General features: G+C 36.7%; 1 protein-coding gene across 2 annotated transcripts; it reads right to left on the bottom strand.

The window, feature by feature from the left end:
- Positions 1-2528: 2528 nt before the first annotated feature.
- On the bottom strand, positions 2529-10387 carry LOC121980284 (auxin response factor 7-like). Of its 2 annotated transcripts, XM_042532265.1 has the most exons (16): positions 10117-10387; positions 9612-10010; positions 9322-9539; positions 7355-7470; positions 7123-7218; positions 6962-7018; positions 6524-6676; positions 6296-6380; positions 5849-5939; positions 5582-5746; positions 5153-5272; positions 5000-5075; positions 4706-4874; positions 3518-4014; positions 3138-3328; positions 2529-3008 (listed from the first exon to the last, which is right to left on the bottom strand). In XM_042532265.1, the coding sequence occupies exons 3-16, from the start codon at positions 9356-9358 to the stop codon at positions 2831-2833; spliced, it is 2031 nt and encodes a 676-aa protein (XP_042388199.1). In that variant the 5' UTR covers positions 9359-9539; positions 9612-10010; positions 10117-10387; the 3' UTR covers positions 2529-2830. The 2 variants fall into 2 exon arrangements, with proteins under 2 accessions (XP_042388199.1, XP_042388198.1); XM_042532264.1 differs by having other exon boundaries at positions 9322-10010.
- Between the last annotated feature and the right edge of the window lie 2101 nt (positions 10388-12488).

Here is a 12488-nt window from a genome sequence, read left to right as displayed (position 1 = left end):
AGATTAATCTCTTCTCTTAATCTTTTGTAGAAAACTATAAAAGGAAATTTTTAATTTTTAAACTCTCTTTTTAAAACCTTGATATCCACATAAGAAATAATTTTAATAAAAATCCTTTTTAATATTCTAGTGGCCAGTCACCTAAGCTTGGGACCCAAGCTTTGGCCGACCACCAACTTGGCTCATCCACTTGGTCTTGGCCGGCCCTAGCTTGGGTTCCAAGCTAGCTTGGCCGACCCCATTGGATGGGTAAGAAGGTGGGTATGTGGTGAGTATAAATCTCTATATACAAGAGGCTACGATAGGAACCGAGAGGAGGAATTAATTTTAGTCTCCTGATGAAATTAAGCATCCCGTGTTCGCCCCGAACACACAACTTAATTTCATCAATAATAATTCATTCCACTAAAGAACTATTATTGAACTACCGCACCAATCCTAAATTATATTTTGGGCTCCTTCTTATTATGAGTGTGTTAGTCTCCCTGTGTTTAAGATGTCGAATGCCCACTAATTAAGTGAGTTACTGACAACTCATTTAATTAATATCTTAGTCCAAGAGTAGTATCACTCAATCTTATCGTTATGTCGGACTAAGTCCACCTGCAGGGTTTAACATGACAATCCTTATGAGCTCTTCTTGGAGACATTATCAACCTAGATCACTAGGATACAGGTTCCTTCTATAATCAACAACACACACTATAAGTGGTATCATTTCCCAACTTATCGAGCTTATTGATTTATCGAACTAAATCTCACTCATTGATAAATTAAAGAAATAAATATCAAATATATGTGCTTGTTATTATATTAGGATTAAGAGCACACACTTCCATAATAACTGAGGTGTTTGTTCCTTTATAAAGTCAGTATAAAAGAAACGACCTCTAATGGTCCTACTCAATACACTCTAAGTGTACTAGTGTAATTATATAGTTAAGATAAACTAATATCTAATTACACTACAACCTTCCAATGGTTTGTTCCTTTCCATCATGATCGTGAGCTACTGTTTATAATTTATAAGGTACTGATAACATGATCCTCTGTGTGTGACACCACACACCATGTTATCTACAATATAAATTAATTGAACAACTACATTTATCATAAATGTAGACATTTGACCAATGTGATTCTTATTTTTAGATAAATGTTTATACCAAAAGCTAGACTTTTAGTATACATCCTAACAAAGAGATCGCATGGATCAACAAGACAAAAACGCACAAAAGGAGAGCAAACATGAGGAAAGAGAAGAAGAAGAAGAGAAAGAAGAAGAAGAGAAAGAAGAAGAGTTACCATGATTTGGCGGTGTGCCTACTCCACAAAAAAGACCGAATTCTCTCTATATTACATGATTCTTGTGATTGTTGTTATACAATAGATTTATAATGATTCCTATAAATAATGCATAAACGTCAGACTCGGTAAAATCATAACAGAATTTTATTATGAAAATTTGTAACAGAATTTTATTATGAAAAATTGTAATAGAATTTGTTATATAAAATCGTAACAGAATTTTAGTATGAAAAATCTTAATAGATTTTTCTTCTATAACATCCGTCGTATTGACATTCATTCAAATATAAATTATCCGTAGTTGTCTGGGTTAGAACCGATGGCACTAAGCCCAAGGCAGCTTATAGGCCAAAGGACTTGCCGAAGGTCGAGGCGTTGCAGTTGTCAGCACCGACGGGCGGTGTGATCTCCTTGAGCAAGAGCCCGAGCTCGTGGCGCAGCAGCACGCTTGCAAGTTGTGGCGCCAAAGATCGTGGCCACCGTCGATTTGCTGCCATGCTTGACGATGTTCACCTTCTGGCTGGTGGCGTGCGAAGGGTTCCAATGTGTTTCTTGACGGTTTCAAGAAAAAAAAAACGAAATTCAATTAGTTACATGGATTGAATGTCGCCGAATCAGATAAACTGAATATCATCCTCTTCTTGCTACAATGAATTCAAAAGTTTGATGCATGGATAGATATTCTCCCGTTTCTTCGGGGCGGTGCGATGATTAAGACATAGGATGTTGTCACATCAGGTTCTCCATGTCTTGACCATTTGCACTAATGACTAATAATCATCTGTGATTTACCTCCTTTGTGTTGACTTAAAGACGAGTTGACGGAGATGCTGAGAGCGAACAAATCGTCTTTTACCACATGGATAGATATCCTCCCTTATTCACTTATCATTATGATTTATTAGTATAGATACTAAAACGGACTGATGGGACGCTAGGGATGACCGCTTCGACTTGAATCCTGTATTTTTGTTACAATAAATTCAATTAGTTTTCAGACTTACTATTAATAATAGGTTAAGAGATTAAGTCTTAGAAAAACCATTGATGAATAAAATATCTCCCACATAGAGCGACTCTCGATCATCATAATTTACCCCATTCATTTACTAGAAGCTGATTAAACCCGTGAATTCAATAAAAAAAGCAACAGCTTATTAAATTCGGTCTGTTCCAAATATCTACTGGAAGACGAAAGACCCTAAATTTCAACCGAGTAATTCGAGGTCAAGACAGGCATTCATTTATCAAGTTGAGAAGACACAAAAGTGACGTGCTTTTCACCCTCTATTCTAGCTCATACAAAGTATGGCTCAGGCATTTGACCTACTTCACATTACGTCTCCTAACAGAAAGAAGAAAGCCACAAAATAGAAGCCATTGCCGAATCAGCTCAACAATGCAAGAGAACAGACCATACTCATAGCACCCAACTAGGCCAGACTTCAACCCAAAACAAAACAAAAAATAAACTGCTTGAGAGAATACTATATCACTACTTGGTGAGTAGAAGTCAAAGATCCTAAGCAACGTCGCCATTGTCATCACCTTCAAGGTTGTTACCATTGGCATCCATGTCAATGTCACGCAAGGAACCAGGCTTTGCAGCTACAAGCACTGGGAGTTTCCTCTTAGGAGAGAGTCGCTTGGCCTCTTCATTCGTGTAGATGTATATCTTCTTCACCATCCTGCGGAACTCACTGCAAATAGAAGTTGTTGATCCAAATTACAATGGCACAAGATGTTGAAATTTGCATAATGAATTTAGGTAACAAATTTCCAGATGGTTGTTAAAATATTGTCAGGGAGAGAAATTTGCAGAGCATTACAGCCAAGGGTCATCGCCGACCATCATCATGTCATCCTCATCATCTGTGTAGAAGACCACCCACTTTTTGGGTACATTAGTAAGCTCTCCTTTGATATTAAACAAATCTTCCAGCTTCTGCAGAAGCTCATCGTACCCACATAATCTGGTCAAGTCCACTGCCCTCCCAACTGCCTTTCCGTGCATGTGAACCTGCACAATGAAAAGGGAACGATTTAGCTGTCCATTTTCAAGCCCTCAACTTCCACCACTGTACAAGTTAAAGTTTTCGAGTCAGTTAATAAATGAGCTTGTCAACACCAGAAAAGTATTAAATCAAACATAAAAATGTGATTGATCAAAAGATATTGATCGGAAAGAAGGAACAGCATTCCATAAAACCTTGGTGCAGCTCCTCAGTTGCTGGTTTTGTGTCTCCCAAGATGACCTCAAACTGGATTTTTCTGCCTCACCGGCAGTATCTGATCTGTTGACATTTGATGGCTGTGATTGTGACTCTGAATCCACTTCCAAAGATTTCACTGGTTGGTCCACCTCAATTCCTCTAATCGTAGGAATGGATGGTGTTTCCTCTATTCCACGACAACCTTCAATTAGCTGAATACCAAATAACCTGCAGCCTTTGCTTGTTTCATGTTTTTTATCGCATGATTCTTTGTTGACGCTTGCTGATAAGGCTTCTTTTGGGGTTTCTGGAGTGGTTGGCCAGCCCATTTGGCTGTCAGCAACAGGCAAAGGAGAATATTTTGTTGCAAATCCAATAGAACAAGCATTGGATGCTGATGAGAGCACAGAAAGTGGTTTAGATGGTGTATAGAGCTCAGGAACCCTTTGCGATGCAGAGAAAGAGAACATTTTAGATGGGGATTGCCAAGCACCTGCATGCATGGGCATGACAGAAAAAAAAAAAAAAGTAAAAGATCTGAAAGGAAAACAACTACATCATGAATTTAACAGGGAATCAAACAAATATGACATTGTCCAGATTGTGTTAACCTACTGAATGCAGGAATTTGTATCATTCAGTAGTGTTGGTAAATGCAAAAGAGGATAATCCTATTTTTACTGTCACATTATCAACTATAAAATTTAAAAAATCTTCTAGTCACTCGCAGTCCTTAATCCATAAAGACTCAATCCCTTTAATCAAAACAAATGCATATCAAGTGTCATCACCAAAGCAAGACACCATCTAGCATAATTGAACTTCAAAGCACTGAGAAGAAATCCAAAAGTGGACCCGAGACCAAAGAAAATGTCAGAATAAATAATATGATATCATTCTCAAGATTACAGAACAGTTATAGCCTAGTTGAATATCAAAGCACTCAGAACAAATAGATGACTCAATTCAGTAGAGGTCAAAATGGATAATATAAAATCTTTCTCAAGACAACAGAATGCGTACATCTAAGAATAAATAATATAAATGTTTTCTCAACAAGAAAGAATATTAAGTAATGATGCATTGAGAGATATGACAAATCTATTACTGATAATTGATATAAAGCAACAAAGAATAGATTTGACTCAGTTAAACAAAGGAGCCAGGATATAGATAATCAATACCAGACACTGAAGAAAGGTCAGGGGAGATAACAGGTGAAGATGGTGGTCGTGCTCGCTTTATTCTTTGGATTGGTTGGGATGTTGGGGGAGTAGGCACTACAAGTGGCTCCAATTCCCAAGGAGAAACTTTATCTGGAAGTATAGCAGATGAAGGTTCATCCCATTGGACCTAGTCAGAGAAATCAAACATCATATTAGGTTCCTGAATTTTGTTCAGAGGATAAGTTTTGCACAGAGAAAAAAATTTCAATTAGCATCGTGATTCTACCATTCAGACTCAGCAGGAAAGTTTACCTTTAATGATCTCCATTCTGAATCTTCCCATTGAGAAGATGCTTTCTCAGTTACACCAACAATAGTTCCACTAACTCTGCATCAACATCTAGCTGCAATTAGTTTTAAGGAAAAACTAAACTGTTATTTCAGTTACAAATCCTCCTAAAATACCTTCTTTCTGGAGCCTCATCACCTTCAAATCTCATCTTGAATCTCATCCCAACAGTCAACTTGTGATTCTTAGCCTCAAGATACTTGTTCAGGCTTATAATAAATTCAGAACGGCTTGCTCTGGAGCATTGTACTCATCTTTATTAGCCATTTTGAGTAAGAAAATAAAAATGGACATCTATGATAAAATGGTTAACAGAGACATTGGCAATTAGCAGAAACTGAGGAATATAAAAGACTGAGGAATATAAAAGAAAAAGACTTCACACTATAAGTTCAAAATTAACAAGAATGATCAATTGTTAATTGCAGACATTACACTAGCATATTGCAATTGAGCGTTCACTCAAAGGTAGAGAGATATGGGCCATATGGCATGACAACAACATCAAACTAGCAAAACCATTTCGAAAAAAAAAACTAGTTTACCTTGGCTTGTAAAATACAGAAAAAAGAGTTCCAGTAGTAATAGCATGGGATGCAGTAGCAAGAACTCCAAGATGCATGCTATGACTGGAAATGACAGATGATGGCATGTTGTTTAGATGTCGCATGAGCCTTCTGACACCTACACACAGTTCCTTATTTTCCCCTCTGCCATGAATGTGGAAAATGATAATTCATCTATGAATATCAAAATACTAAATTTTATGAAAAACATATGAACATAAACAATTGAACTCATAATTTATCAACCTTAAAAATATAAAAGCATCACCAGCTACCAAACGCTTTGAGCTGACAAATACACTCCAACCTGTTGTAAGCAAGTGCCGTCTAGGCTGACCTGGAAAAGAAGGAAATACATGCTACTAGCTTCAGCGCACAAATTAGTAAATCAAGAACCTCATTGCAAAATGTTTATGCATGAGTTTGATTTCACATAACTGCAATATTATAAGTGACAAATGACTTATGACCAACTATTCATATTGTGGAATTTCATTAAGTGATATTAGTTCAATTATCTGATTTTTCTTCATAGGGAAAGTGGTTCGATTTATTAAAAATTGACCCAAAAACATGAAAATCACAATATATGAGTGCTTTTCTAAGAAAAAGAAAGATTTTAGGTTTAGCATTGAACAAGCGAGAAAAAGCAAGTGGTCTTATGAGAGTAGAATTAAAAGGAAAAAAGTAGACCTCGAAAGATGTGACGAAATCGCCACTCATTTCCATGAAGATCTTTGGCAACTAGCTCTTGCCAAGGTGGTTCCAGAGACATATCCTATGCAAGGGAAGAATGATTTAGCAAAAAAGATAAAATTATATGACGATAAGATTGCTAGTCAAGTGATCTGCATGAAAGCTAAATTTTTATCCTATTTGACTTGACGAATGTCATATGAGCAAGGTGTAACAGTGACCAACCAGTGGAGGAAGGCATTCATCTGCATGCTTTCTAAGAACTGAGAAACCTCCATGGGTGCTTGTGTCAGAGGCAGTTAATGTCTTACAGAAGGAGTGAACTTTGCAGCTTTCAGGCTCAGGTAGAGGAGGATCTGGGGAAGTGACCTCACCAGCCTGAACAATAAACAGGAGTAGGATATTAACAAAATAAATACCATAAGGAATATTGATATTATAACAAAGAAGAAACAAATTGCCAGAAGAAAAGTTTTCAGGACATATGTTCTGCTCTTGCTCGATGTAGAAACATGAGAATAGGGAAAAAAAAATCTAGAACTATCAAAATCTTGCACTAGATTGTGCAATGCTCATGAATTCACCACAAAGCAACTAAAGCTTTAGTTATAGCTTCAAAACCTCTTACTCTGTATACAAAAGAGCATAGTGAGAAAGACTCACATTTGACTCAGGCAACAGGGTAATCTGTGCAAAGACTTCATCTGTATCTTTTTCAGCCTATATTGTGAAATTGTGCAATGAAATTAGAATCAGTAACTTTTACTAAAAGCATCAACATGATCTAGCATGGACAAGTAGATATTACACAAGTGAAAACTTACTTGAAGAACAACATTGACCACCTTACACAGGATCTTTGAGGGTAGATTGAACACAGGCACATGCTGCTCTAGCCCTTGGTTTGTTGATGCCTCCAGCTATAACAAAGGAAACAATCACTTAAGGCTGAAATGGTGATCAACAACCATTTTACTAAGTATCATATAACTAGCCGCAAGAAATTTAAAATTCAAAAGCCAACTACAACAGAAGAATTAAAATCATTGCACGAACCTGTTCCATATGACCTTGAGGAAAGTAATAAACACGCTCCCCTTGACGAGGTAAGGTAACCAAGGGGCCAGCACATGCATGCCATAATTCCTTGTATAACATATCACCAGAAATCCCTGAAGAACCAAAGAAATAATGAACATCATTGCCACAGTCCATAAATCATAATATTTGTAAAATGACTGCATGATTCAAATAGAACTAATCATAGATGTTTTCTTATAAAGAACACAACGTATACAACAATAACAACCAAGCCTTTTCCCACTAGGTGGGGTCGGCTGTATGAATCCTTTTACGCCATTGAGCTCTATCTCCTATTATATCATCATCTATATTTAAATAAATTTTATTTTATTTTATTGTTGATAACCAAGTCTTTTTTGGTCTTCCTCTTCCTCGTTTGATATGCATGTTTATCATAATTTCACATCGCCTACCTGGAGCATTTATTGGTCGTCTAAGTACATGTCCATACCATCTTAAACGTGTCTCTCAGAGTTTTTCCTCAATAGATGCAACTCCGACTTTCTTTCTAATGCTCTCATTTCTTATTTTATCCATCCTCGTATGTCCACACATCCACCTTAACATCCTCATCTCTGCAATTCTCATCTTCTAATCATGCGCAAGAGTCATAGCCCCAACATTCAGCTCCATATAACATAACACGTTTAACTGCGACTTTATAGAACTTACCTTTAAGTTTAAGAGGTACTTTACGGCCACATAAAACACTCGATGCTCCTCTCCATTTCACCCATCCTGCTTGCATTCTATGTAAGACATCTTTCTCAATCCCTCCATCATTTTGCAAAAATGATCCTAAATATTTAAATCTCTCGGTTCCGGGCAACTCGTCCTCTCCTATCTTAACAATTGTTTCATTACTTCTAATATTGCTAAACTTAAATTCCATATATTCTGTCTTTATCTACTAAACTTAAAACCTTTCCCTTCTAGTGTTTCCCTCCAAAATTCTACTTTAGCATTTACTTCTTCACGTGTTTCATCTACCAAAATAATATCATCTGCAAACAACATGCTAAAGTACATGAAAAAAAAACAAGTTTGATCAATATCTATAGAGAACTGCATGAATTGTGGAACCATGGTAACATGTTATCGAAGAGATGAAACTGGGAACAAGCAAACACAACTTCACGGGTCATCCGAGATTGTAAGTGGTGGCATGCTTGCCACATGAGGTCGCAGGATCGAATCGTAGGGTTGTCGGGGGCGTAAATCCCTGGACCTGTGCAACTCACCCCACCACCACTTGCCCTCTCGGCTGCCGTGATTTACCTCCCTCGTGATGGCCTGGGGTCGGATGCGGCGGGGACGCCGGGGGCGAGCGATTTTACCTTTTGCCACATGGGAACAAGCAAACACCCTATCCTAAGAAGGGAAAATAAGCTAGAACAAAATGTAAATTTAAATGACTATCAGATCAAGCTCAAGTATCAACATCAAATCAAACCCAAGAAACCAGTAACATTTTCTAAAAAAAAAAAATCTTAGCAGGTGGTTTCTTCAACCAAAAATTGGAGGGAAAAGAAGGGGAAAATGTAACAGGTTAGCGGAAGTATAAGAACTAAAAAACTAGCTCAGTAGATCATAGTTTTAGTTTTTGGAGAATAATTGTTGCACTTTAATAGCGTATTTATGTTTACAACAGACAAAATTTTCAATTACCATGTTTATCCATTTCCTTTAATGGAAATTTTTTTCTCAATTTTTTGAATTTAAACAGAAAACTCAATTTCAGATAGAATTGAGCTTAAATCTGAAATTTCCAGAAAAAAATTATTGTGACAAATGAAGTTTTTAATTTTTTTTTCCATCCAAAAGAACGACCGAGTAAAATATTTCATAATTTTCTAAAATCTCTTGGCCGTGTTTCTTAGAAAGAAGGAAGCCGGTAAAGAGAAAGAAAAAAAAAAAACACAGTAGAAAGATAAACTAACCGAAGCCTGATGATCTATTTGCATCCACCACTGCCATGAGAATACGCCGAACCCTCTCCCCAACAGCACTACCAGAAAAAGAGTTGAACTTTAAATAAATGCTCAAAAAACGACTGTTCCCGGTTTTACTGCCCCATCAGCTTTCCCCATCAAGTAAAGGATTTTAATCGAAGAGAAACCAAGGAAACCAGGATCTATTTTTCTGTCAAGGCTTCACCCTTCAAAACCGCATAAATACCCATAACAGCTCATTCATCAGAATATTAATTCCAGCTCGGGGTATAGCCTACCTAAAAATCCCAAGAAAAGCAGCCTCAACCAGGATCACTTCGGGGGAGGTGCAACACCTACTTCGAGATTTGAAGCCTATCTCGGGCACTGGCTTTGAATCATTTACTCCAGTAAAGGGAACGGTAAAACGTTCCTTTGTGAATCGGCTTCCCTCTTACGCCTTGAGAAACTAATAGAAACCGTTTTTGTTATTTTTTCCTTCGGACGGTTTTCAAAGGGCGTCTTCTCCACTTCCGTACATCCCGAACGCTTTGGACCAGAAAAGCAACGCCTTGTGGTGCAAGTACCTCCTGAATATTATAGATCTGAAGCGTCTTTGATCAACAAGTCTGGAATTCTACCAACACCAAATCCACGATTCTCAACCGAGATTCAGGCTTCAAGTTTCACCCAAAACCCTTTAAAAAAGAGCAAAAGACGAAACGATTAAAACAGAAACAAATTCAACAGCCAAAGCACGGAAAATTCTGAAGATCAGCAGAAAAAGAAGTCGATGAATTCTACCTCAACTGTCAAAATACTCGAACAAGTACGACTTCCACGACACGCGTGGAAGACGCTTAAGCTCTTCTAAAACGACCCTCAGAATTCAGAAACAAATCCTTGATCTCCAGCCAAATTAACCCCCGATCCGATCTCCCTCCCTGCAGCAGCAGAAGTCCGATCTTGGAGCCCGTAAAGACGAGAGCGAAATCGATTTGATCCCTAAACCGAAACCAGAGAAGGAAAACGAGGAATAAGTGGTTGACATGGGCAGCTTTAAGGAAGAAAGATAGGGTTTGTTTTTAATTACTTCCTCATGTGCATTGCTGCTGCTGCTGCTGCTGCGAGACCCTACACGGACACTCCTCCGGCAACGCTGTGTCCTACTACCACAAGCTTCCGTGCTCGAGGCAGCACATAGTCCACCATACTATTCGTCTCAGCGCTCGCCACGAGGCCAGCTCATCAAAACTTCCGCCAGTCCATCCCCTACTCTTCGAAGGTGGCAGTAACCCGATCCCATTGTAAGATACAACGCCGCACTTTACAAGTGGAGTGAGGTCAAGCCGTTGTCAATTCCTCTGTCGTGTCGCAAGTATCTTGATCAGCCAGCGCAAATCCGCTAACCGGATCCGATACGATGTACGGATTCCGTCTCCGTGCTAGATTGATGATCCGCATCCGCGGCAGGTTTAGTTATGACACGCCGACGGCGCAGCACACCCACAAACCGGATCCGGGCCGAGGAATCAGACGAAAGTACGTAAATGCCTCCGACACGTGTGTGACGCATAGTCCGCCGGGTGGCAAAGGGTTATAACGTGTGAAAGTGTGCTTGGACTGCGTGACTATGGTCCCCGATCCTTTCCGGCTTCCTGCACTACTCCGGACAGGGAAACACCTAATCATTTCCTCCTGATTAAAAAAGATTCGCAAAGCATATTCGTTTCGTCACCAAGTATTGCACCAATTCTTGATTAAAAAATAATTCTTTAAAACTTAAAATTGATATATATATATATATATATATATATAAGAAAATTGCATTAAAATTGTATTCATGTTTTAAATAAAAGAATATTGCATTAAAATTTTATTCACAATTAAAACATGCACGTTTCACAATCTATTTTTATTTAACAATATTTTTTAAAACATTTTAATGATTTTTTAAAATTAATAATACTAAGGTATATACAGTTATACACACACATACCAAAAATATTAAAAGTCAAATAAATAATTATTCAAACAATATAACAAATATACTTCACAATAAGTGATGAGTTAGTTAAGTCACATTTTGAATAAAATAAGTTTATTCTGAAATCAATTATAATATAAAAGTTTGTCTAAAAAGGATAATTTTAGAGTAAGTTTATTTACTAAAATGAATTATTTAGAAGTATGTTTAAAAAGATTGTTGGTGACGATGTTTCAATAAACAATACGTGTAGTGTTGCAAATAAAAATGTTTGAATATTTAATAAATTCTTATAAAAATAAAGAATCACATCAAGGTTGACACTTGATATGCGCCTTTAAATAAGAAACATATACGAATAAACAAATTAAATAATTATCAAATATTAAGGGTATCTCAATAAAATAAAATATATAATTTGAATACAATTTCAATCAATAAGATAGCTCTATAATTCTTATTTGGGCAAAAATTAGAATGAAGCTCCTTTTTCTACCAAATCATCAAACATATGCCCTCTCTGTTGATTTTTTTTTTAAAATTAAAAGAGCATTCCACCTCTGGTAAAATAATATAATTATTTTTCAATATTATTTTTATTATTATCATATCTGGCTTAAATTGGCTATATTTTAGTAATTAACTACTATATCTCCAGTCTAAATTGGATATGTTGCAATAGCTATGAAACTATAGCTATTATATAGTTGTAGCAGCTACAATTTTATAGTTATTACAATATGAAATTTTTTTTAAGATAAATTATTCGGAGCTCCGAAAATATCTTAAATGATATTTTTTGGACTTGAAACAAGGTCATTGTGGGTTCCACCTAATAATTAGTTATAGATATTTGAACGAGTTTTGATTGAACTACACGATACACAATATATATCAAATTAAAATTTATTTAGAGGTCTACACAAAAAACTGTGTGGATCAAAACAATTTATATATCTCCACAATGACATAATATTATCCATTTTGGGTATAAATCCTCATGATTTTTTTGGATTGTATCCAAAAGACTCTATACTAATAGAGATATCTTTCATTTTATAAATTCATGATCTTTTCTATGTATTTTCAATGTAGAACTTTGATTGTATTCTTAACAATACTCTCCGCAAATAAAGGATCATCATTATTCTCATGGTTCAGGCCTTCCCTTAAGCATCCGATCACCCCT

The sequence above is a fragment of the Zingiber officinale genome, chromosome 5A (assembly GCF_018446385.1).
Source record: "Zingiber officinale cultivar Zhangliang chromosome 5A, Zo_v1.1, whole genome shotgun sequence".
Lineage (NCBI taxonomy): Eukaryota > Viridiplantae > Streptophyta > Magnoliopsida > Zingiberales > Zingiberaceae > Zingiber > Zingiber officinale.
This window is presented reverse-complemented; position numbering and strand designations above follow the sequence as displayed.

Excerpts from the sequence above, each read along its gene's own strand:
- LOC121980284 (XM_042532264.1), bottom strand. The coding sequence starts at position 9,358 with ATGGCAGTGGTGGATGCAAATAGATCATCAGGCTTCG. Across the intron at positions 7,219-7,354 it reads CTCAAGGTCATATGGAACAG|CTGGAGGCATCAACAAACCA; the intron begins GTTCGTGCAATG and ends CCTTTGTTATAG. Across the intron at positions 4,875-4,999 it reads CAGAATGGAGATCATTAAAG|GTCCAATGGGATGAACCTTC; the intron begins GTAAACTTTCCT and ends TTCTCTGACTAG.